This window comes from Seriola dumerili, unplaced genomic scaffold (genome assembly GCF_002260705.1).
Source record: "Seriola dumerili isolate Sdu_G_001 unplaced genomic scaffold, Sdu_1.0 BDQW01000291.1, whole genome shotgun sequence".
Taxonomy (NCBI): domain Eukaryota; kingdom Metazoa; phylum Chordata; class Actinopteri; order Carangiformes; family Carangidae; genus Seriola; species Seriola dumerili.
Window position 1 is genome coordinate 786935 of NW_019174546.1, and position 27434 is coordinate 814368.

The 27434-nt window shown below is 40.1% G+C and overlaps 1 protein-coding gene across 1 annotated transcript in view; it reads left to right on the forward strand.

Annotated features, from left to right (window-relative positions):
- The window catches only part of ak5 (adenylate kinase 5), an 80044-nt gene that overhangs the window by 17440 nt on the left and 35170 nt on the right, over positions 1-27434 (forward strand). The window contains exons 6-8 of the mRNA XM_022758035.1: positions 8007-8198; positions 16996-17086; positions 22696-22769. Coding sequence (XP_022613756.1) covers positions 8007-8198; positions 16996-17086; positions 22696-22769 — 357 coding nt within the window. The remainder of the gene's footprint in view (positions 1-8006; positions 8199-16995; positions 17087-22695; positions 22770-27434) is intronic.

Sequence of the window (27434 nt, forward strand, 5' to 3'; positions counted from 1 at the left end):
AAGTCTCATAATTAAAATTTTATCCCATCTCTCATCTTATAATTTGGTAAATTACATTTCATAATAGATATGATAGACTTTTTTTTTTTTATTGTCACAATGTTATTTAAATTGCTGCAACAAAAAAAAAGAGACTGCTAAAAAGGGTTGATGACAGGTTGCAAATGGGCCCCAGGGTTAGATAAGGGCCAGAGGAAGTTCAATGGAGATGAAATCATGTAGATAACACGTGTATACAGTTGTGTTTATAATCGTGTCCAGGCAACCGCTCAGAAACAGCTCATACAGTCATTGATGATCGGACGAGAGCTGAGGACCACTTAGCCAGTGATGCACAGATGCCGCAGCCCCTGGGATTTACAATTGAATTAAGTGACAACTGGTTATTAAGGGACTTTAGCTCAGCTCAGGAGTAAAGAGAGAAAATAATGGTGGTATGCTTTGACAAACAAGGGTGTTGATGATGAGGCCACTTGGCAGTGAGTGAGTCCAGATCTCAAATTGCAGCCCCCAGTTCAACTAGAAACCTATATATGAAAAAATATATAAATAAACTAATGAACTAAAAACAAATTAACATTTGTCTAAATGTGTTCAAATTCATCCAGCTCCAATCAGCAGGACAAAAGCCATGTTGTCTACAACTGCTAATGTTAAATACGCAGAAGCTGTGTTACATAATCGAAGTGTAAGGTGTTAGATAGTTGATAGTTTTTAGTCATGCACAAGTAATGTACTGTGTCAATGTACTAATCAAATAATTATATACAGAAAAGTCAAAGTACCAAAGAAGAGGTTTATTTAAACAAAATGTGTAGTTTTATCTGCAACCAATGATCATTTCACCTTTTGGTTTGTCTGACAAATACTGTGTTAAATAACCAATTAATCATTTGAAAATATCAGAAAATAGTGAAAAGTTGCCATCACAAGTTCCCTAATGTGACATTTTTGTCCCTAACAACCATTCAAAACCCAAAGATGTTTAGTTTCTCTGCCATATCAGACAGAGTGAAGCCAGAAAAGAGGTTGGAATCAGCACATTTGTTTGAATTTGTTTGTAAAAAATTACTTTAATTAATTAATTGATTATCAAAATAGTAGATTCATTTTCTGTCAATTAACCAATCAATAATTGATTAATTGGTCTATGCAGACCAATGTCATTTCTACTGGACAGGGACTAAACAACTGCACCTGAATATACTGAAAAATGCTGCATACTCCTTTTTCCTGTTAACCGTCCCAGTGGGGCTCCTGAAGGCACGACTCAAAACTCCTCTCCTCATTGTTCAGAGACAAGAGGAAGAAAGGCTGCGACAGTGAAAGAGAGAACGCTGTGATTAAAGATGGAGAGGGACAGAAACTAACACACTCAGCTGCAAAGTCACACTGAGTCTGGAAAATTTATGAAGGCAGGTGAAGCTGCAGGGGCTTGGATTCCTTGGAGGGAAATTATTGCTGATAGAGACAGAGTCTGAACACACCGACAGTGACTACAAAATAATTTACCATTAAATAAATTACCAGTTGTTCACAACATGGATCTGCATGTTATTCTCAATTTGTATTGTGGAATATCACACAATCAAATAAAAAGCCTGTTGATATTGTTTGTACCCATTAGCTACTGCAACATCGACACACAGTCCACACACACATGTATTTATAATACTTTAATTAAATTAAAATGAAAAAGTAAAACACATAATATCTGACGTCCATACGCACACGCTCAACAATACTAATAATAAACACAGAGACAAAACAACACAATAATTCAAAACCTGTCCAGTACAATACCCTCTCCACAAAGGCAAAACACAGCATCTACATATTTAGTCAAAACTGAGTTATAAGTGTGCGGCACGGTGATGCAGTGGTTAACACCGTCGCCTCACAGAGAGATGGTTCTGGGTTCAAATCCCAGTTCAGTTCTGTGTGGAAGTTGCATGTGGTGGGTTTCCTCCCACAGTGCAAATACATGCAGGTTAGGTGAATTGGCGAATTGGCGACCCCCCCCCACCCCCCCACCCCCCGCTGCAACCAGATAAGCTTATGGCTAACTCTTCCCCAGTGCACCACTCTGTATTCACCAAACGTTTTCAGCTATCTTGCCTTCATCAATGTGGTCCTTGAGGCCGTTTCCAGTTTCCTTATATACAACACAATAGTCACTCAGGTGACTGACATGTCATCATAGAGACCATATATCATCTTTGTCTTCAAAAATATTACTAACAAAATATCATTGCCCTGAGTTGATCCAAAAATTACAGTGAACATCTTTTGTAACTATCAATCCAAAGTGTGACATTACAATCTCTACATTTCACCATATTCTCCAATTAATACACTTTTTAATAACGTTAACCAGTTTTATCTGCAACCAAGCAAGTCCATCTCCATTTGAACACATCCCCCCAGGAACTAATTTTCTAAGGTTTCTAAAACATCCTGTTAATGGAGAACAAGTATAATTAAGTAGACGCTACGGAAATGGTTTCAAGGCTAATTCCTCATTTAACCCCCTTGGGTGTAAAGTGTTCAGTTTAAAACTCCAGAATGCCTTCCTCTTTTATTTGACTATACAAAAACAAGAATTGCATATTAACGTCTAATTTCTGTGAAACCAGCTCTTTAATTTTGCAGTAACAAACAAGCCAAGCCCCCACAGTCTGCACTTTGTGCTGTGTCACTACCGCATTCTGGCTTCGTGTTGCTGCTCAGGCTGAAGTTAGTGCTTGATCATCTGTGTTGCTGTAGGACTCATCGCTGCGCCTACATCTGTGTGTCAGACTGAGTCACATCAAGCTGACATCAGCCTACCATTAAGATGGGCTGATTTGCAAACCATAACTTTACAGTTCCAGAGGAGGGTTGTAGAGACCTTGACAGGGCTAAATCTTGACTTTCTAAATGACTTGCAAACAGACTCTGTGCTGCTTTAAGCATCAGACAGTACAGCTAATATTCTGAAAAGTTCACTATCTTATTTTAGATCCTATATTCCCCGGCACTGTGTGAGCTCAGGGGTGACCGAGTGATCCTCTGAGGACCCACAGTATCCATTTTCATTAGTCTCCACACACTCCATGCTGCTACTCTGCCCTTTACCACATCACAGCAGCCATTTCTGAGCCTGCTCCTGTGCGCCGCTGCAACCGTCTCGCTCCCCTTTATAGCCGTCCAGAGAGACCGTCTATCCCTTCATCCTCCCCTCGAGCCTTTTTGCAAACAGTCCTATTGAGTGTGGAGGTGTCTTTTTCTCTATTTATCCCTGTCAGTCTCCCTGTGTGAGTGTCTGAGTTCACGACACACACATATATGATATATATATCAGTTTTGGTAGTCATCAATCAAGTCTTTTATCAAAGAAAAAAGACCAAACATGCATCAGTTCCTGCCTCAAACGTGAGGACTTGCTGCTTCTCTCTGTTTGATATCATTCAGTTGGACAAAACAAGTACGTTTCTCATCGGTTGTGAGGCAGTGCCAGTTGGACATTGATCAGTTTGATGCACGAATCTGTCACCTTGTCTCGTAAATAACGATCACGAGGGTTTTGAAAAAGTGGCAAAAACAGAGCAGCAGCTGTTCCGCTGTGCGGCAGCGTGTTCGGTGTGTGTCGTTACTCTCCCTGCACATTCCCCTCAAACATCAGAGGGAAATTCAACATAACGCCCTGAGAAGAGTTTGAAATTAATTACTGCATATTGCAAGTGCACACGGCTTCATCCACCTCCTCCCGTGAGATTTCTGGAGGCTTAAGGGGAAGTTGCAAAGACAGTAATGTTATATAATTCTTCTTATACAAAGCTCCCCTGCTTTACCAGACCAAAAAAAAAAAAAAAGCTTTCACCTCTTTCATTTCCTGTGAGGTTACACCGAGATATATATTCAGTGTGAATAAGCAGAAAAAAGTGTGAAGGTGACATTTACAGAATCTGTACAGGTTACAGATGAAGGCTAAGGTTCATCCTTTACTGACTTCACAGATGAAAACCTGGGTTTCTTGTCACTTTGGGACACAAATCATGGCTCTTAGAAAACCCAGGTTGAACTTCGATAATCTTAATATTCATTATAAAGGTGGATTAGTGGAGAATTTTTAATAGACTGTTTAATAAACTGTTTAAAGCCTAGAGAGTTGATTAGTTACACAAAAGAGAATAAATCAAGAACTGTTTTGATAATCAGTGAATCATTTATGTCATTGTTTCAAGCAAACATGCAAAATATTGGATGTTTCCTGGTTTTCAAATATGAGGATTTTCTGCATTTCTTTGTCTTAAGTAATAGTAGACAGAGAATCTTAGGATTCTTGACCAGTGGTTGAACGGTAGAAGCAATTTGAAGCTGTCACCTTGGGCTGTGCATAGGCTCCAGGAACGCATGGTGAAATGTATTGGAGTTACTGTATGTGCACTGCTTTGGTTCTGTTCGTTTGGACAAGTAAAGATTAATACCACTCAAAACTCGCTGAGACATCTGAGTATGGAAGTCTGTAGTCCTCCATTAGAACGGCGGGATGGCAGCTCGAGAGGAAACGGCTGGGCTTATGGAGACAGATTGAAATGTCTGATAGTCAGCAGCTCCACATACTTAAGAGAGCCGAACAGGACGAAATTAACCAACGGCAAACAGTACTCTGGATTGACGCCCACATTCAGCTCTTTCTTCATGTACCAACCTTAACTGGTATGAACCCCCGGAGAAGGTCAGTCCATAACGATTAGCTCCACTTTGAATAGCTGGAATCAGCTTTGGTTTTAAACGACCTCTTATCTAATACGAGGTCTGGTTCACCAAACTAAATAAAAAACTTGATAAAAACCTGGTCCAAAAGGTTTTTACCCAGTGGTTTCAACCAAGCAAAAATAATCAGTATGAATGTGTCAGACAAATTCCTCAAATGTGAAAAACTGCACAAAGGCAAGCAGGCTATATTTTGCATGTGGGAGTATCAGTATTATGTATGTAAGGTTTCGCCTTATCAAGGATGTTGACTTTCCTCTGAAGCACAACAGGAAGCCACATTTTCTGAATTTCAGTACTTGAATCTCTGCCATCAGTTTATTTCTCAGCTTCTTCTTTATTTCCTTCCTTTTGATCGAGAGCATTTAGCAGAACGTGCACAGCGCTTGGCACAGCGATCAGGTCAACATCTCAACATCTGCCTGCTCACGTGCCTTATTTAGGACTGTGAGTGTGAACTGCCAGCATCGTTTTAAATACAGTAGATGCCTCTTTACTCGCTGATGTGCAGATGGTAAATTTCTGAAGACACTCCTAGTTCTCATTAGCAGTAACTGTGGGGTCTGACTGCTGCTTTACATTTAACAGTAAAATCTAAGAAAAAAAACAAAAAAAAACAAGGATACAAGTGTGGTTACTATGGAAATGTAAACTTTCATTTACAAAGACTGACTCGAAGACTGTTGCCGGAGTGGCATGCGCCTGAATAAACAACACCGTCGGAGCTATTTTTGGCTCTGGCAGAGCACCAGATCAAACGCAGACTCTGGAGTGTTCATCATGTGCATTTCATCTAACACAGGAGGCAAAACAAACGGCAGAGTATGGGTAGTAATAAACCACCTTTGAGGCTTTTTATGGAGGAAAGTCCCTGCTGGTGGTGGGATGGGTGAGCAGATGTCAGGTCCAAGATGAGGAGATTATTTAACGCTCTGACCGTTTTATAAAACTGGAGGCCAGAACCATAGAAACCAAGTTACTTCATTTCAATGTTTGCATTAGATAGATAACAGTATCCTACACTGAACTTTAAATACCCAGCGCACATACGTCAGTCTGTTTGGTTTACATACTCGTTGGTTACTAAGGAATGTCTTTGTGTATTGGACTTTGTGAAATAGAAGCGGTCAAGCTCATTGGAGTGTCACAAATTAAATATCTATTACTTAGATCAGTCAGTGCTGTTGCTGACAGCCTGACCTTTTCCCTTGAACCGAAATAGTTCATTGTTAATTTGCCCTCCATTATATCTTGGTAACAGGTGCTGTAGGCCTGTCGTAATCATTTCATCATCTCCTGATTGTAGTAATTTTAGCAGAACAATATCATTTTCCTCACTGCTTGATGTTGATGTGTCTGAGGAAGCTGAAATTCATTTTAGCTAATCCCTCCCCTACTTACACTCTCACTGGTTATGGTTTCTACACACGTTCACGCTCTTAATGCTGCTTATATTACTGATATATCATGTGTTCATGTGTGGAATTACACTGATAGATGTCTCTATTAGTTTGTCAACCCCATTTATTTCAGTGGAGGTAGGTCAAATAACAGAAACACCTCACTGTATCATGCAATTCAGTTTAACAGCACCATGAACTATATTCTCCAAAGTGATCATGAAGCTGAATCAACACCTCAACAGAAACTCAACAGTGCAACCTTCATGGTGGGAGGATTATTGCAGGATTGTTGCATTAGACTGCATTATGTTTAGCTAGGTGTACCTAATAAACTGGCAGCTGAGTGTATATCAGAGCTACACAATTTCTACTATGTATTGTTGATTCTGTACATTCATTTAGCTGTATATCTATATTGATATTATATATGCTGGTTAGATGTAGCAATAAAGGTGATCTAATTTGTTGTTACTCTTTATCAAAACAAGGTTCACGACATAATAAAATGCTTTAATTGCATATTAAGTTCTGGAAATAGATTAAAGCTGCACTTATCAGTATTTTTATAACAACAATAGATATTATTGCTATATGTAATGTGAAAGGCTCTCATAGTTACCAACAATCAAAAGATTGATCTCTTCAGTCTGCAGTTCCCCTTCACTCTACAGAGCATTTTAGCATTTTGGTTTTACAAAGCACAACTTGCAGCACAATAAGCAGCTGCAGCACAAACTCACTATATGCGAAAAGTCCAGCACCAAACAGCAGACAGATTAGACAGGACAAATAGGACGACAGACAGGAAAATTAACGCGAATGTCGCTCTGCTTTTGCTGGACATGTAAATAGGAACCTTTTTCCTAAGATGTTCACCATGTCAACTTTGTAAAGTGATGATGTCAGGGTTGTGTTTTGTCCCTTAGTGGCCAAAATAATCAAGTAGTGCTGCTTTAAGCATCTCTCTTCATTCACTATTTCGAAAATTTAAAATTAACATTTGCAAAGGCAGAACAGGTGAAATAAAAAAAACAAATAAACCAGAGAAGAATTATTTATATGCAGAGTGATCAGTTTTCTGGTTGGCAACAAAGAGTAATAAGTAATCACTGCACTATTCACACAAACGGATGAAATGGGGGAATGGGCTTTCTCTTCACGTCTGATCTCGAAATAGAAAGCTGTCGTCACAGTTATGGGACAAAGCTGCGCGTGTGATCGCACTTTAAAATTCATTTTCTGTTACGAAATGATTTTTTTTTTTTTTTTTTTTTTTTTAAATACTTTCATGTCATCGTCTGCGGTCTCGTTTCTCTCCTGTTTGTCTAACGCAGTGAGCCGGGGCGAAAACAAAGAAAAGCTGTGTGCGGGGCAGATAATGATGTTCTCGTCTCCTGTCGGGAGAGCACAGTGTCATCCTGTCCGCCTCACAATCACACCTGTATTAAAGCTGCATCATCAGAGGAGCAGCTGCAGGCTATTTCAAGGCTTCAATCTAAAATCTTCATGGCACTGATTCAATCCAGTGAAATTCAGGCGGGGGACTTGCTCTGAAATTAATTAAAAAAAAAAAAAAAAAAAAAAAGGAAAAAAAGAAAGGATATTCAATATTTTCAGACTTTCCTGAGAGCAAAGCGTTTATTCTTCTGTGAATTGAATGGTTGACATTTTGACCTGAGTGCACATAATTTAAAATTGAGACTACGCCTGCGCTGGTTCTCTGGTTTGGTGGAGTTTCCTCTGGGTCAGGTCAAAATGGAAATCGCGTATGAATGAAAGATTTGAGCTGAGAGGTTGCAGCGTTGACTGTAAAACCTTTCGCACGTCTTCTCTCCCTTTCTTTAGATCTGCACTCCTGACCTGGTGCTGTTCCTGGCCTGCACCAACCACCGCTTGAAGGAGAGGCTGCAGAAGCGAGCCGAGCAGCAGGGACGACCCGACGACAACCCCAAGGCCATCGACCGGCGCCTGACCAACTTCAAGCAAAACACCATCCCTCTGGTCAAATACTTCCAGGAACGCGGCCTTATTGTGACGGTAAGGCTGGTGGAATATTGTCTGTATATTTGTGTGTGTGTGTGTGTGTGTGTGTGTGTGTGTGTGTGTTTACATTACACATGCATGTCTTTGAAAACAATCAAATCTGTGTGTGCGTGATTTACATCTCGGTGCCAACACAGGAAGTAGAGCGAGGCAAGGCAGGAAGGAAAGGGTGCGGAGGTCGGGTTTGTGGATGAGTGTGAAGAACATCTGGCTTTTATGCCAGAGACATTAGATCAACTCACGTCACACCACCAACAATGATGCCGCACTCACTCATCATGTGTCGGCAGTCTTATTACAAAACTCCAGATAGAATGACAAACTTCACAAATTATTTGCCAACAAAACACTATTGATTTGAACACTGAGAGAACAAACTGAAAGTTTGTTTGGATATATACTTTCAGGTATGTGCATAATCATTATGTTAACATTACCAAAGATATGCCTCATCATTATTAACACACACACACACACACACACAAAAGAAAGCAGAAAGTCATCAATCTTCCCAAACTGTATCTGTTTAGCTGCCGATTCTTTTGCAAGATGAGGGGCAGACTGTTGCTGTTAATTGGAGACCGCTGGGATCTTCACCAGACTGTGCGCTTTGGTGCGGAGGGGGCATCGAGTTGCCCGTGGTGTGTGTGAGGCAGGTGCTAATAGAGCTATTGACTCCTGCAGCCAACAGGAAGCGGCTGCCCACACTGCTAGTGGGAGTCTTATTGATCTGTCTGAGTCTCAGCGCTGCGTCGTCTTCCTCGCAGCGGAGGGAATACTGAATAACCGCCCCACTGTATCACTGTGAGACGCAGATTTTGTTTTCACTGTTTTAGATCGTTGTCTTTTTAAATCAAATACACAGGCTCATCTCCAGAGTAGCTCGCATTAACTTTGGAAAGAAAGAAAAAATGTAAGCCTGCAGTTTTTGAGGATAAGTGATGCTGCGACTCCAGACTCATTGGATTGAAATCCTGTGTCTGTATTCTTATTGCAGAAAGCACATTTTCTCTCTGTGGATTTCTGTCGTGCTCTATACTCTATCTTATCTGTTTTTTTTTTTTTTTTATAATCTGCTTGTTGGATGATTGCCTGACTGTCTCTTTCCTCCTGCTCTCGTGTTTTGTCACAGTTCACAGTTCTGTATACATGTTTGCCATGTTCCTGCTTAGCCTGTTAAGGTTTCCAAGAGCCTGTACCAGCGAGCAATAAGCCCGTTTGTCAGAGGGTTCATACCGTCGCACACCTACAGGCTGTTTGTTTCAAATTCAACTAATCCACATGTCTTTGGGCTGCGGGTGGAAAGCAGAGCAGACCTGGGGAGCGTGTCTCCACACGATTTCATGAATACACTAGAATCGTGCTTCTTGCCACCTCACCTGTGTGTGGTATGTTGTTGTGGTCCAGCCTTGGTGATGTTAATCTATGTCACTCATCTAGGAACAAAAAAAAAAACAAAAAAAAACATCCATTTGCTGATTTCGGTTGTGATTTCGACCACTTTCCTTTATCTGCTTTTACAGGAGGTTTCCTGTATCTTCAAGACTGACATTTAATGTTGTGTATTGCAGCTCAGCACTATTTTGGTAGTGACTGAAATTTGTCAGGAGCACCGAGTATCGAAAACAGTCAAGTATCAAAAGTTGGCAGCAAAAAAGCTTTCTCACATTTGTACTCTTCTTTATTTTTCATCAGCTTCTGATTTAGGCTCATTTCTGGTGTGTTCAGACAACAGAGTGGCAACTAACAATTATTCTCAGTATTGATTTGTCATGAACAGCATTTCTTTGATTAATCAGTTAATTGTTTGGACCATAAAATGTCAGAAAATAGCAAAAAAAAAGAAAAAAAAAAGAAAAGGTCCATCATAAGATGTTATCTCCAAATGTCACTATTTGTCCGAGCAACGGCCCAAAATCAGAAAGATATTCCCTTTACTATCACAGGAGACGAAGGAAACCAGAAAATATTCACAGTTTAGAATCTGAAACTAGATTGAATCTATTTTCATAGTGTTTCATAGTCTTTTGTTTTTCTTTAATGTTGGAAGCAATGTACAAACAAAGTGTATTACCAGATCTGCGTGGGTACTGTATACATTAGGTGTCTCAATTACACTATTTAATCTTGGCTGTTCACAGAAAAATATTTATTCCCTTGTGGTTAAGTAAGAAATCTGTCATTTTCACAGTTTGTCTGTTGTTGGTGGCGACTGTGTGCGCTCCCGCAGACACTTCACAGCCTCTCTGACTGAGAGAATAGATATAGATATATTCACACTCTAAAGCATGGTTATTATTATTTTATATTATTACCCAGCAGCCCTCTGTGTCAGCCAGAATAATGAAAAACAATCCACCTCAGCATGAAGCTACAGTAAACCTCTGTGAGGTGAAGCCACAGACAATGGTGCCCCCTTTTTTTTTTAATCAAAGCACTTTAGACTATCTTTGCTAAGAAAAGCTCCAGACAGAAAATTCTAATAATAAACTTTATATATATATATATATATATAGAGAGAGAGAGAGAGAGACAGAGAGAGAGAACCTCTGCCAACAAAGGATACAAAGCACTTTACAGCAGAAATACAGTGAGAAACAATACAAGTAAAATACGGGAATGAAAATAAGTCGAGCAGAATCAAAGACGGGATAAATGGGATAAAAGACTGCAGCTTTGTAGATGTCAGGTGTCGTGAATTACTTTATAAACTCTAAAACTAATCCTAACACGTTTAGACCGCCAGTACAGGACAGTTAAAGTAACACGATCCCATTTCTTAATTCTAGTTCAAAGCCCTTTTTGACTAAGACAAGAAAAGAGAAGCGTTTAGTGTCTTTAAAATGAGGGCGGCTCTAATCCTCCTCAACAGACGAGCAGCGATAGAATGATTAAAAGGGAAGTTGACATGCAGTGTCGCAGGTTTTTGGTATGGGATTTAACTGAACTTGTAACTTCCTGTTCAGACAGAGTTGAGTTGAACTGAGAAAAAAGTTATTTGCTGTTCGGTGAATTTAAATCCAGCTCACATTCTGGAGGTGAGCGCACAAGGTTAGAAAGACTCATCAGGTAGCTGTGAGTCATCAGCATAACAATGAAAAGAGACACCAAGATGACGACTAGTGACGCCGTTAGGTTAAAAGTGGTTTTCTGCAATTATGGTGAAATGATTTTACATGTATCACGGAGCAGTGGCATGCCATGTAGTTACAGTGTACTGTAGTTATATAGTTTGTTCATGACCAAAGAAACACTTGTTTTAACCCAAATGACGAGATAACCAAAAACCTAACCAAGCCATGATCATCATTATAGTAACCATGGTGACGAAGTGTACGCCACTCTCAGTATAGTCCACGGCTGTGTCCGAAATCACTCACTGTATAGTCCACTCTATAGTGAGTTTGCCATTTTGTAGTGCTGTCTGACTGTATAGTGAGGATTGTCATACCCTACATAGTGGACTCACAGTATCCCACAATGCACCATGAAAAGTAGTCTACAACCGATGGTCACTAACCAAGCAATATATACCATCATGCATTGCGCTCATGCTGCAAGACAGAAAAACGGTGAATATGACCTGAGTGTCTAAAAGTTTTTTTGCATTTTACAGATGAGCTCACTAAATAGTAAATTTCTGCAGCCTGCTACTTGTTGAAACTCTCTCCACATCCTCCCTACATTCCCCATGGAGTCAACTTAATTAAGACACACTGACTAAATGATTCTGAAGTATTGTGTTTCTTGTAAATAAAGGCACGTTGTGCTGTAAAACTGTCTCAAGCCAAATTCCCCACAAGCCCATGTGGGTAAGTATTTGTAATTTGGTGAATTGTGGACATGACATCACCCGTCTGGGCTTATCATGGATATGCATGTAAATATTGAATAAACAATGATACATTGTGTCCTTATCATAACACATGAAGCGAGCCATGCGACACACTGTTGAGAAAGCCTTTGTTCCGAGGCTGGATTTTAAGTTATTAGTACAGATGTCAATGGGATTTTGAATGAAGTTTTCTGACATAATGAACAGAACCTGGAAGTTCCAGTTGACTCTAATGTAGTTTACGGCTGATATAACATCATAGGTCAGTATAGCTGTAAATAATGACACCTGACATATTACATCTGCCATAAATTACAGGTAAAAACATTTAAATCTCTTACGCCAACCAAGATCCCTCACAGGTACACTGACTGCACCTCTGCAGTTTGACATTTGACTTTTTTTTTTTGTAAAAACACCTGGGGTCTAACCAATTTCCTTTCCCTACACCTGTGATTTGAACATTTTGAGAGCTGATCAATGGATTGCACCCCCCCCACCCCTCTCTGTGAATTGCTGTTGCCACTCTCTTTGTGAGCCTCAGCGTCAACATTCAGTAACAGGGAGTCTCAGACAAACAGTGTCACTCCCCCTTCACTCTCAGTGTGTCTCTTGCTTGTCAAATCATCCCAATCAAAGGCCGGCAGAGTGTGACACGCTTTTCACCCCCCCCCCCTTTTAAAAAAAAAAAAAAAAAAAAAAAAAAAACGCATGACAATTGATGTACGTGCTGAACACTTGGGCGGTTCTCGTCATCAAACATCAGACAGACAACGTTAGAGACGAGCTGGTGAACACAGTGACGCATACTTTATTCCGCTTTCTTTCAGTTGTATTGTTCCGTTGTCTTATCGCCAATTATCTATTTTCTAATGAACTAGAATAAAACACAAATAATGTTTGTAAAATTTTGTGCACAATATTACATTTCAGTCTGATCCGAGCACAGGAACATATTGTTTTTGATTGAATAAGTTTCCCCCTTGTTCTTCAGTAGTTATCCCAAGAGAGGGACTCAATACTTTCTTGACTAATGAATGCAATAACCTCTGAGGCTTAATTGCTTTTGCTCTGCAGAAGGCTTTTGTGTGAGAGTGATCCTTTCATTTTAAATGTCAGGTTCAATATGGGAAGACATAACTCTATAAAAGAACAACTGCAATGACTCATTACTCCACATCGTCAACCCTGAATAGGAATGACTGAATTGTCAATACATACGTCTACGAGTCTATTAATTCTTGATGTTTCACTGAATGAACTCATCTCGCTTCTGTCGCTGTTAGGACGTTGTCACCTCTGAGCTGCTCAGCGGTTTCATTTTGGAGCTCTTGTCAGTTTTCAGTAATTCTCTGCGTGCGATTCAAATATTGACATTTAGATTTTCATGTCAAAAGTGATGACGATGTTCAAATGAAAGCCTGTTTCTTTTGTTTTGCTTTTTTTTCCATCTATGCTGACTCAACTTATCAAAAACACAAAAACACACACACCTCCACAATAAACCCTACCCGGAAATCGCAGGGAGGAGCGACTGTAATTAAGTTTTTGCTGAGGGAGTTCAGCTCCAGCTTCGGTCCCACGTGCCGCTTGATGCCACACAGATACAAACAAGAGACTCTCTGGGTCTCTTGTCTCTAAGGTATTTGTTCATTATTCCCGAAATATATATGAGATGCAGGCATCGTAACTAATCAGTAAAAGTATGAACAGCAGTCCTCATGTTAAAAAAAAGATGTCTCTCGCTTTGAAGAGATGGCCTTTCATTTCTACTGGATCTTTAGATTCATTTGGATCCATATCATATTTCTGTCTGTTTATAGCTCTTCTGTTTTCTCTGTGTTCTTCACAAGAGAGTGACAACTTTGAGCTTCACATAACTTGAAAGAAAACTGGAAGGTATTTATTGTTGAAGTGTGCAGGGAGAATCAATTTCCCAAATTCCTTCAGCTCAAACTCTTGTAGAACTTCACATGAATTCACTCAGATGATCAAACAGATTACACTGGATGGACAAAATATTCTCTTGAAAAGAGTTGCAGCCTCTATTGCAGAGCACTAATGGAGCTGCTGCATTATCCCGTTTCAAAAGCTTAAGACTCCCTTTCTGATTCATGTGTTTCCTTTAATCTGCTTCTCCTTCTTGGGGATCTTTGAGATAATGGATGAGGGCTTTTCATTCACTTCAACTTATCAGCGCACTATATAAAAAGATGAATCTTTTTATACATAAACATGTTCAATACATGAAGGTAATGCAGTTACTTGGATAACATTTTGGCAAAAGGATGTACTTTCATATTGATTATAATATTGATGGCAGAGAACGCGAAGGCCAATTGCTCTTCCCCCTGTCAATTTTAAGGTGATTTATTTTTGGGAGGGGATGGTGCATTCGTGAACAGAAATCCTAATCACTCTGCTGTGGCGATCCACAAGTCTATCTATGGATTTTTAAAAAAAAGACATTTTAGGATTTTTTTCAAAATCCAAATCCCCAATGGATGAATCTGAAAATGCTTCATTCACATTAAAGAACCAGAAATGGCAGAAATGGAATATAATATTCAAAATCATGTTTTCTTTAGTGGTTAAAATAGACTGTAGCTGGACGTAGCTTCCGTGATGTCACCCACAGGTTTCTGAGGCGTGGTGCTGAAGCTCAGAGTGGGACGTTCTGCCATCATCATCTTGTCAGTACCTGACTCCGCCGAACTCCCGGCTAATCCAAAGAGGAGGGGCTTGTGTTGAGCCAAGACTTCGGTGCATGCTGGCTTGTGGCAGGCGTAGGCTCACCCTCCTGTCACTCAAAGCGGCACGACCTCAATTATGCAGAACTTTAAGCCTTAATAATATTTACACCCCGCACAGTTGTCATGAAGGAGGAAATTAGCCAAACCAAAACAGTTTTCTGTACCAGGCAGTAAACATGTTTATTTCTGCTGTAAATTTGAACATTTTAACATGGGAGTCTATGGGGATTGACTCGCTTGTGCAGCCAGACTCAAGCAGCCATTCGAAGAAGTGTTGGCTGTGTTGGCTTCATTTTTCTGCCTCGGAAGTTGCCGCTTGGTGTATAGTCACCTGAAACTAAGAATCCTTGTGTTTTCGTTAGCTTAGAAAGAGCTGGTGGGTCCTCTTCCACTGAGCCCGCCATGTTGGATCACCATGTTTCTACAGTAGCCAAGAATAGACAAACCAAGGGCTTTTCTCATTTTTACACTCACCGCAAGACGCCACTAAATCCTACACAGTGGTCCTTTAAAATGCTCCCATTTTAGCGTGGATGATGAAAAGTGAGCTTTTGAAAAATGATGACGTAAGCCTGATCAGATCCGGTTTCAAGCTGTATATGAAGACAACTTTCTATTGCCTCTACCTCTCTGTGAACATCCCCCTCACAGTTATTTCAGCTCTGCCTTCTATAGATTACATTTCACTAATGTTGATGTTTATTTTGTTGTTTGCCATTTTGTGAAAAAAAAGAGATCTAAAACCTTATTTTCTAGTGTGGACACAGCGTCTTCAGATTTAGCTGGGCTTAGTGTGGATACAGCATTAGTCATGATTATTAGCAGACGCATGAACTTTGCTGCGAGGGAAGTTGATATTGAGGATACTGTACTGACATTGAGTCATTCAGACGAAGGTAGAGCTTTCCCATCCGTCCTTGAAAAATGACACTCTCTCATGCAGCGTCCTGTAAGAATAAATGGACTTCACAGAGCCTCTCTGTTGGAGTAGGAACACATTTAGGTTAGAAAGACACTACAGACACTTTTTCTGCTCTTGATGCCAGACATGGTGAGATGTGACGGTGAGATGTGACGGTGAGATGTGAGTACTCTGAGTACCCTGATGGGTTTTTTGAATGCCACACTCCCCAGGGAATCCTCAGTTTGATCCCGTTCACTCCTTTTCTGCAGGTGTACTCGCACGGCTCTCGAGGGCTCGGGGGACCGGCCTCTTTTTTTAGGTTGTTACCATGGAAACCCCAGGAGGAAGTGCTGGTTGTGGGTTATCCTTATCTTACATTTGTTTGACCTCCACTCGCACCGCTGACATCCGTTCGTTTATTTATTTAGCTTAGTGCTGAGAATCACACACCTGAAACTGAGAACAATTACACCCAGTCTGTTTACTTTTACCCGTTTTTGCGTGCACACATGAGAACAGAAGGACGACACAGAGCAGATCAGGGAGGAGGAGTCTGCTTCTACTTCATTCACAAAGCAGATTCTTCATGGCCAATTTAGCCAATACTGTACGTGCAAAGGGAGGCAGCCGACCGCCGAATAATCTAACGGAGACCAACTGACAGAGGGAGAGGCTAATTAAAGTGTTATTAAAGCTTCTGCTGTGTGTTGAATACAAAATAACCCAAGTGTGTAGCTCCCAGGGCCTGAGCTCATTTCTTATGTTTGATCTTATAATGAGCCTCATTCTGGATGTCACAGCAGCTTAACTCCGACCGAGCATGTCCGCTTTACTTCTGATCTTGTGGGTTAAGGTCATGACTTTTGTGTAGCCTTTGTCTGCAAACTATATCACCTTTTTTAAAGATATTACTCAGATTTCCCAGTGAAAAAAGCATTGACACATCCACATTCACATGGGAAAGTGGACCCCCACTGTGTATAATATCAACATATATGGACAGCCTTTGGGATGGATACATATTTACATATATATACAATATAAGTATACATACATAAACATACATATTTGTATGGGCTAGACATATATGTCAGTATATAACATAGGTTTCATTTATAATTTTTATGTATGTTATTTTGATTTTATATGTACATATATATCATACATGGAAATTCAATATATGTAAATACATTACATTAGCGCATGAAATCAAAAGTTTGGATGAGATGTCTGAGTTGCGTGTACTTAAAGAAATGGATGGAGGATCAAGTTAAAATGTTTTTTCTCTATTCCTTTCAGTTGGATGCTGACCGAGATGAAGAGGAGGTCTTCTGCGACATCAGCATGACTTTGGACAACAAGCTGTTTCCCTCCAAAGAGCCTGCAGCCGGTGAGATGAACTCTTGTTTTATAAAACAGTTACAGACACTTCAAGAGACGTTTTAAGGCAAAACACATTTAAAAAACCAGCAAAACATTACTTAAAGTCTGACTTTTCTAAACCTGAATCATGATTTAGTTTCCAGGCAAAGTTGTATGTTGGAGCTTCAACAATTAGTGGATTGATTATAGGTTTTTGATAATCGAATAATTGTGTAAATGTGCAGATTTTATGCTTTTCTTTGTCGTGTGTGACAATAAACTGAATATGTTTGGGTTTTGAACTGTTGGTCATACATAACAAGCAGTAGGAAGATGTCACCTTGACACCCTGTTAGAAATTTTAATTGGCATTTTATTGATAAATAATATCAATTAATTGAGAAAACAGATTAGTTGATAATGAAAATAATCATTAGTTGAAGCCCTGCTGTTGGAAGTTAAACAGAAAAACACTGACAGTAAACAATTTGCAGATGTGTTTCTCATTATGTTGATGACACGACTAATTCGGGCTGTAATATTATCCAGTGTAAGTGCAGTTGTATATGAATGTCATCTGTAGACACTGCTGTTTATTTTGTAGTACTGCAAATAGTTATTAAAGAGTATTTCCATTTTATGACACATTATACTTCTACACCCCAATAATTCAGAGGCAAACATACTTTTTACTGCGCTATATTTATTTGGTAACTGTATACTTTGCATATTCAGATTAATAATATATAAAATAATCAGATTATTGTAGGTTAGGAAAAGACATTTACAATCAAGATATTTTGATGCAAATACTTTTGTACTTTGACTTTAGTAAAATTTTGAATGCAAGACCTTTTTGTTTGTACAAGTATTTCTGCACTGTGGTGTTGCTACTTTTACTTAAGTGAAAGATCTGAAAACTTCCACCGCTGTGCAAAAGGTAGTGTATGTTCCACGGCTACAATAGGCAGCCAGCATTGGATCAAATTTAATGTTCCCAGAAGAGAGGTTTTGTTAAGACGTCATAACAAGTAAAAAATTATAATGTTGCAACATGTGTGTTTGCACATACATTCAATGTAGTAGAGGGCATTCGTTACTGTGGCTATGGGCCAAATAATGATGAAACATGATGCAATCAGCAGCTCTGAGTCCAGCATCAGAACACCTACAGTCACCATGAAGAGCACCAAGAGGATTTATTCCCTTTACCAGTGCATGTGTGCAGTGATGAAGGGCTTCTCCAAAACAGTCCACATACACAAGAAGAGAGAACAAGTGAAAACCAAAAACATCACCCACCAGCTCCCTGGTTACCACAAGAGTTGGCATAGCAACCAGTGAAGCAGGGTTAGCCACGCTTTGTGAGAAAAACAGAATCAACAAGGTTAGAATGAGTCTTTGATCCTCAGATGGCGTGACGGAGACGACCAGTTTGTGTAATGTAAAACCCCATCATTTACCATTTTTAAAAATGTCCCAGACAGATCTGAGTGTTCCTCACCTTCAGTCAAGGTCTGACTGACACAGCCACACACACGTCTGTCTATACGATCAGTCAACGTCCGCAGGGATTTCATAAGTGATAGAGATCATAAAAGGGTTTAGTGAAAGGAAGAAATATTACCGCTGGCACACAACTCAGCTGGCAAAATATGCCTGTTTCAGTTGCAATGCAGCCATTACTTTTCTGGATGATGAAGTGTAACTTGTAAATGTGGCCACACAGCACAGAAACCCCACATCTTTTGAAGTGTAAAGGCAGACTAGCTGCGGAGTATCCTCTGCTTTAACTGTAGCACATTTTGGTACAACACTTTTTTTTTCTTTTGAGGAAAAGGAATCCTGAATGTTTTTTCCTTTGTAGATCTGTTTTTATACAGACAAATCTGATCATTATATATAATTTCATATTCCTTTTTTTTTTCCACAAACGCATAACATAAACAAACATTTTTGCCATAGTTCCCCCAAATTTGGCTATTAAAGGAACAGTGTCACATTTTGGGAAATATTCTTAATCATTTTCTGATGGAGAAAAAGATTGATACCCTCTCATAATACAAGTCAAACATAAGGCTACAGCCAGCAGCTTCTCTTAGCATAGCATGGTAGGGATTTCTGGTATAACTTCACTTATTTCCAAGGCACAAGCAGAGGTTTTATTTAACAGCTGTAGAGACCAACACATTTAGAACCTGCTTGAAACAAGGGGAAACAATTATCCTCTGTCAGTACGACTAAAGCTCAGTAATTAACACTCATTCTCATTCTCTGGTAGACGAGCGATGTAATGGTGAATTGCAATTCTTGTTACTTGTTGGTCGAACAAATACACAGATACCTATATCTGCAATAAGCTAACAGTGGCCCATATGTCAGATAACTCTTTCTCCAATACACCATGCTTTGTTCACCAAGCGTTTTCAGCCATCTTGGCTGTCATTAAGGCATTTGATGAAGGCGATCAGTCAAATTGCCTGTTCTCCTTCTCTGCAAAAGCGAAGGCAAACTGCTTTGGTGATGTTGTGATGAAGGGAACAGTCTGCAGAGCAGATTCACCACAACAGATTCACTCAGGAGGAAACCCAGGTTTGTGTCAGGAGGTGCAGAATCACAACGAGAGAACATATAGCACCTCAAAAATCATTCAGGAGGAGAAAAAGGTGTTTGGATACAGAGTTGTTTTGATCAGAAGAGAGCTGCTGCCCCATGATATAATCAGTTACAATAAGCGAGGATCCAGAGGAAGCTCATGGTGGACATGTAGAGACATTCTTTGTGTGGCATTACTATAACACTAAACTCAATCTTTTGCTTGAAGGATTGATATTCAAGTGAAATTGAGCCTCAAATCATCCATCAAGAAAGATTTCTATCTAGAATCCAAATATCCAGCGATGAAGGCCAAGCACATAATAGGACTGAAGCTCACGTTTGCACATCTTTGACATCAAAATTGGCTTGTGCTATACTTGACAGCTACCTGACACACTTCTGCAGCTCCTCTCCTCACACTTGAGAGCAGTCTGCTTCATGACAAAACAACCAAAATACCAAACAGACAAAGGTGATAAAAAAAAAATTTTTTAAATTAAAAAAAAAAAAACCTCTGCAGTTACACCACTTGAGCAACAGAATCTCAAAAATAGATCCTTGAACAAACGAGAAACATTCAGGCTCTCATTAACTGAGAAAAGATCACTTACCTCCTGTGAAAAGCCACTGAACCCTCTTAATGTTCACTGATTTCTACTGAACCATCATTATATAGTTCTTAAGATAATATATTACCCTTGTAGAATTGAGGAACTTCACAGATTGATCTTTTTCTCATATAGCGCATAATTGGCTGAGAGAGCTCCTCATCGACAGTCCACTTACTATATGTAGCTGCACTTTGAGATGCATTAAAGAGCATTTTTCTAGATGTTCTTTCACATATTGGACATTATTTTCCATAATGGAGCCTCCCAATAGGTGTTCCACACAGGAATAAAAAGAACAACATACTGAGCGGAGTGCAATTTGAAAAGACCACTAAAAGGTCTATTTTTGCTCTGTGAAACTCTCGGCGATCAGGCGATGTCTTTACATCGCAAAGAAAAAGTATAAGGAGAAGCTGCAGGAAACAAGAAAGATCAAGTGAAATTTAAAAATAGATTGGCAGTTGTTGTTACGGCAAACTCTTTGAGAGAAATTGCCTTCAGGTCCATCTGCCACATTTCTCCCACTGCTGCCTCTCTCTCCCCCAGCCTGGTCCATCCCCAGGCCGTGATCATCGCAGCCGCACGTGCGGACCAAAGTGAAGCGCTGCTGACGAACGCAGCCTCGGCCACCTGACATCACTGGCCTCAAAAGCTACACAGAAAAACTCCACGCTGTCATACCTCGCCCCCCTCGCTCGCCGAAGACGAGATGCACTCTGACGTGCTGCTGACTCTTTAAGTTGTGAACTGTAGAGAGTACACTGGGTTGTTTTTGTTTGCCGTTTTTCTCTGTAAATGTGGTGGATTCTGAGTTTATTTTCTTTTTTTTTCAAATAATGCATCGAAGGAATTCACAGCTGCTGTCTCTCTGGAATCTGCCTGAATGTTTGAAGCTGCATCCTCACAGAATCTAACCCAGTTCTCTAATCAGGAGGCTGTGGCATGCAGGAAAGAAAGATCTGCCAGGGGGAAGTGTTATTCACGACCCATTTCCACTGAGGAAAAAGGATGAAGATGCAATGTGTTAGAATTTATCACAGCATCACCCCTCAGCTGCTTTCTGACAGGAGGAAGTTCAGGTTCACTTCAGGTTCAGGGATTTCTGGAGTTAAAATCTCAGAATCTTGATTTGTAGATATTCTGTTTCCCTGCTTTGCATAGTGTCACTTAGACTGAAAGTCAAAGTGCAGATGTGCAGCGGTGTGTCTACATCTGGAAATTAGATGTCGCTTTCCGTGCTGTTGTGGTGCACATGGTGCAGGGATAAAATTAGCTCCTATGTAATGCAAAGAGATCATGCAATATACATATATACAAGTATTCATCTTCATACATTAATCCATATACTACTGGCCTTGACAGCTAACAGTACCAACATTACTTTTTTATAGCCGTCAGCTCAGAAACGGATCCAAGATTTCTTATGTTTTTCCTTTTCTATGTTCTATGTGACATTTTCCAGACATGAGATGTGACTGTTGAAAAAAATTTAGTCAAATTTCAATAATTATTCCAGCCTCTTAAAAATGAGGATTTGCTGCTTCTCATGTGAGAAATAATTTAACATATTAGGGAATACACTCATTTGCAACGAATTAAAAAATAAGACTATTGTTACACAAATGTAAGAATGTAATCTAAAAACAACAGTTTGAGGTCTTACAGGGCGAATATGTGCTGTAAATGTTTCTTGACAAACAACAGCCGAGCCCAGCGGCTTCCTGGAGTCTTGCCATCATTGCCAGGCAACCAGGCAACCCCTGTGTCCTAGAAATTATGTCTATACACAACGTTTTGAAGGAAATATAACTGTGACATTTTCTATTAAAAATAAAGAGGATATGTAGTTAATTGACATTTGACAGGTCACAAACATGTTGATAGTGAATACTTCAGTGAAATTTAATTTCTTTTCTGCCAATGTGTCTGATCTTGCAGGTCAACATCCACTTGCAGTGACTACAGCATTATTAGAGAAAGATGGTCTGATTTAATACAGAAAAGGTTCACAGTGAGAGAACGTGTTTATTTACATTGAATGAAAACCGCAGTCCTTTCCGAACCTTGACAGAGGCACACACATCCACCCGACCACCTACCACTGACTCTGGTGTAGTTTATAAATGTAGTGCTTCAGTCATTCATAAAAAAAAAAACCCAATGCCTCTGAAAATGACCCTGCCATGTGACTGAGGAAATTATTTTGTAATATATAAACATAATATGCAGGACAGGGTCTAACTAGGAGGCTAATCACCTGTGGTCTCTAGCCCCACACTTAACGCGCACACACACACACACACACACACGAGACACATTCATCTTCACATCTATGTAACCAAATAAGAGTATCACCCAAAATGTTGATCAATTCCTCTAAACCTAACTGAGTCAAGTTTGATGATTGTGGTGTATTTTCTGTGTTCAGGCCCCAGTGAGCTGGACCTCAGTCTACTGGGTGAAACCAGCAGTCTGGCAGATGCTGCTTGCAAGTACGATGAGGTAAGATTACCATTCATTATTACCTGTTGAGTGTGGAGGGTCACTCCCGGATTTGGGAGCACATACAACCCTCATTAAAATTCTCTTCAACTTGCGAAACAGTAGCTTTTTATTGGTTCTAACTAGACAGGATAGACGTTTCATGGCTCGCCAGTTAGGACCACCGTTCCTCCTTGGACCACTGTCAGTAGGTTGTCATCACCACTGCTGACTGGGACCACCACACAAGGCATTTCAGAGTTGAAATAAAAGAGATTTATAGAAGAGTTTTTCTATAAACACAGTGGATACACACAGACACACACACACACACACACACACACACACACACAGAGATATACCGTGTCGAGATCCTGTGGCCATGCTGTCGCCGTACCATTCATCCGCCGCCATCGCCTCATGTTGCATCATGGTGTACACAATTCCTGGAAGCTTAAAACATCCCAGTTCTTGCGTGACCTGTGTAGTCACCAGACATGTCAGCCATGGAGCATTTTTAAAGCAGCTTTTTACTGTGACCAGCCCACGGCACACCTGCACCTGTGCAGTAATCATGCTGTGTAATCAGCGCCTTGATATGTCACACCTGTGAGGAGGACAGGTTATCTCGGCAGAGGAGAAATTCTCACCAACACGGATTTAAACACATTTGTGAAGAAGATTTGAGAGAAAGAGAGAGGCCTTTTGTGTGTGGCAGGAAAAAAATCTTTGATTTCAACTCATAAGAAATGGGAGCTTCTAGTGTGTATATTTTTGTTCAGTGTATATCTCAGACCTTGATATGCACCACAATTACAAGGTAATCAGTGTTATTTGTTTCACCTGTGAATGGTCATAATGTTTTGGCTCATCAGTGTGAACTCAGTGTTCACTTACTGAGCTATTGGTGAGGCTTTCAGGAACATTAGAATAAATATGGAAAGCGTTCCAGTCTGATGGATTGTGTTTGTTTTTGCGATGCAAATCTTAATGTTGTCCTCAATCATCTTCATAACAACCTTATTCCAGATTTGTCATCAGCAGTAACTTAATAACAATCTTATTGTCCTTTCATGGTGACATTTTTATCCCATTACAGAAATCAAATTTTCAGTCATCACTAACGAGCAAAAAACCCATGAAGTCCACGTCCTGCACTCTCTCTCTCTCTCTCTCTCTCTCTCTCCGTGTCTGTCCCTTCTTTGTAGTTGCAAAACATAAGTGACAATCTGCAAATTACCTTTTCAAAAATGGAAAATGGTGAACTCGTTTCAAAGGCCGGATGATTCAGCCAGACACATGCCCAGAGATTCAGAACTCTCAGGCGAAGGATGCAGACGAGCATCATTCCTCCGCACAATCCTGCGCTGCAGCGAAGCATAACCCTGACCTCTGTCTCATTTTCCATCCTCCGAGAGTCTAGAAACAAATTGCTCTTCTCTCTCTTCCTCCTTCTGCTTCTGCTTTTCTTCTCTACTTCTTGTCTCGGGAGTGTTGCTGCCTGATGGAGGCTCTTTATTGTTTTTTCAATGTTCCAACCAGTCTGATATCAGGGCATAAACACTCTGTCAGCAGCACACCTCTTCATTTATACAGTGCACTGAATTCACACTTGGGAGCTGCTCATGATAACTGAATCTGTTTACTGTTGGCTGCCCAGCAGTGGAGAAGTTTGGATATTTTGCTTGGCAGTAATTCACTGGTAGTTGCGTAAATAGCCCTCCCCCGTAACATTTGCTATCATTTTTCCTTCTTCTCTCCATATCCTTCTCAATAATATATCCACATACTTCATTTACTCTGTTTTTTATGACCGCTTTCCACAGTTTTACTCATGCACATGTGTGGAGTTTATCTAAAAGGGTGACATGGGCCAGGGTTAGAGATTTGAATCAACAAACATTCTACGATACTTTTTGAGGGAAGCACCTACTACATGGGCTACTACACGTCTCCTGTTGTCTTTCAGTGTAGAGGTTTAATGTCTTCTCGTTTGAACCGCACCATTCCTGTCTCTTTCAAATGGATGGATTCCACTTTTCTCTTGATTGCAGAGTTTGACATCTACATAGTAGGGTATCAGCTGAAACCAAATACTGATCTCAAACCAGTTCTTTTTCAATTTAAAAAGAATTGAAAGTGCATAACTCGTATGAAAAATGCAATTATATTTATCTAAAACGTTTAGAAATTTTAGAACTTTTTTTTTTTTTTATCCACCAAAATTGGTAGAGACCAAATACACAACTCCAATGAATGAACGATGCCTCTCTGTAACTGCTGAGTAAATAAGCAACTGTTTGCTAACAAGGTCGAAATATCAACTTCCAAAGGTGACAATATGGCAATGTTGTGTTCGCAACTAGTTTCTGCTGCCCCCAAGTGGCAAAAACAATCAGTTATTGCAGGTTTCTTCCGTATCTGGACAATACTTCCGAACAGCTACTGTTTAAAAGGTCAAGAACGAACTTTAAATCTCAACTGTTGAGCCATATATAATTGCATGACAGATCATGTGATATAAACAAAGGCTCCAGAACACAATCATAATAAAAGATTGTTTAGTCAAATACATATGTCTCGGGCACTGAGTCCAATCCAGTGCATTGGGTTGGTGCATTATCGCATCTTGTGGCAGGGAAATGGAAGATCAGCACATATCAGCCAAAACCCTAGTAACACAGTTAAGGGTGCCGCGATATACCAATATTGATGATAACTGATATTTAAAAAGTAAAATGTTGATATTGTATTCATAATACACATATGATAATATTGAAATGGCAGTTGTTTGGCCTTGGCCTAACTGTTAAGTGTAATTGTTGGTTACAGACTCTCCATCTCCCTAGAGTCATATTTGAGTCTAATTCATTTACCAAACAAGAGACAATAAACACACAATAAACAAAGTTTAAGATAAATTTGACTAAGAGCATTTTTTTTTCTATAGATATTGCAATAATATAGTTATTGTGAATTCTATTGGTCATGATCGTGTTGTGAAATCTGATATTGTGACAGCCCTAAGAACAATGTGGAATAAATGCTGCAGAGTAGGTCCACTTAACTTGTCAAAGCACCTTCATAACCTTCATACTCTTATGCTTCATACTTCATTTTAACATTGATATGTTTTGTCCATGTGTGACTGTTTACAGAGAGGACATTGTTTGACCTTCACCAGCCCTGTTCACAAACAGTCGGGTGCTTTGTTACCTGGCGGCCGACATCCCAGTGGGTGTTTCCTGCGCTTCATGGCCGACTGTGATTTCCTAATAAAACACCCTTAGTCATGCCCGGTTAAAAAGTGAACTTTAATTGAGGCCGATCCATAAGTATTGACCGATGTCACCTACTCATCACTATTCAGACACATTCAAACACATTAAGACTGAGGGTAAAGCCCGGTGTGTCGATACGACGCGGTGGTAATCCTTGTAGAGGAAACCACAGAGCAGCTCGAGTATATTGGGAGTGCAAACAGAAAGGGGCAGCCGGCTCACTGAAGACGTCCCCGTGCAGCTCTTCCCGTGGCGAGCTGTGACTATCTTTTCTGTGAAGTGGAACAAAGACGCTGTGCAACCTTGTCATTCCATATTTGTGGCCTCAGATATGAGACGGAGCTGTATTTTGTTAGCGTGCTGATCCACAGAAGGTGGCAGAGGAGGGAGACAGAAGGGCAGAGCGGCTATTTTGGGGCTCTGGTGTCAAATCTCATGGACATTTTTCTCCAATTATTTCTTACTTTCCACCACCTCCAGCGTGATCCTGATGAGAGCATGAGATCTACAGCCGATATAGCTTGTGTTTCTGACTCACTTTTCTTCTTTGTGGCTTTGAAATCTTTCTAGTAAAAATATAGATATTTAGTGCCAGTGCATCACAAGACGAAGTAATATAAGGTATTCCAGTATCCCACCCCTTTTGTTTACATTCAAGTGATAAACCCCTCTAGTGGCCGTAGTGAGTATATGACAGGAGCAAAGGAGGACGTCAGGTGACGCAAAGCCTGCATTGGGAGGTCGACAAAACATTGGACTTTAACATGGGAGACTGTTGTTCATTTCCATTTTGACTTCATTTCAAACCGACAAGTCAGTGTTTATTATCGTAACCATGACGACAAAGGCCCTTTAGTCTTTAAATTCTTATTTCAACTTTATTTCAACTTTATTTCAACGTTTTTTCCCTAAACCTAACCAAACCTTGACCATAGCATTGGGAAAGTGAATCCATCTGTCGCTGTTCACTTGATGAATGATTAACTCACATTATAACTAAATACATTATTCCTTGTAATTGCTTTCATCTTCACGTTGCTCCCAAGCTCTGCTGGAAGGGCAGTATTTGGCAAAAAGCCTCAATAAAAACTACTTTCTAATTGAGGAAGTTATAAACCGTCTAAATCTGAACTCTGCCTCAGTAAACGAAAGAGCCACTTACACGATTAGTTCAAACAAGCTTCAATCATACTGCTGCTTTGTGCTGCTTTCCGTGTGCTGATGATGATGATGACGAGGGCTCTTCAGCCCACAAGAGCGTCTCCAGGCTCATTTTGAGAGACATGACAGTTCCGCACCGCGGTCCTGAGGTTTAATGAGTCGAGGGCAGCAGCCACAGCTCATTTGATAAGATCACACAGGTGACTCACCCGGACGAACATGCGAAGGAATCATTCTTGTGAAA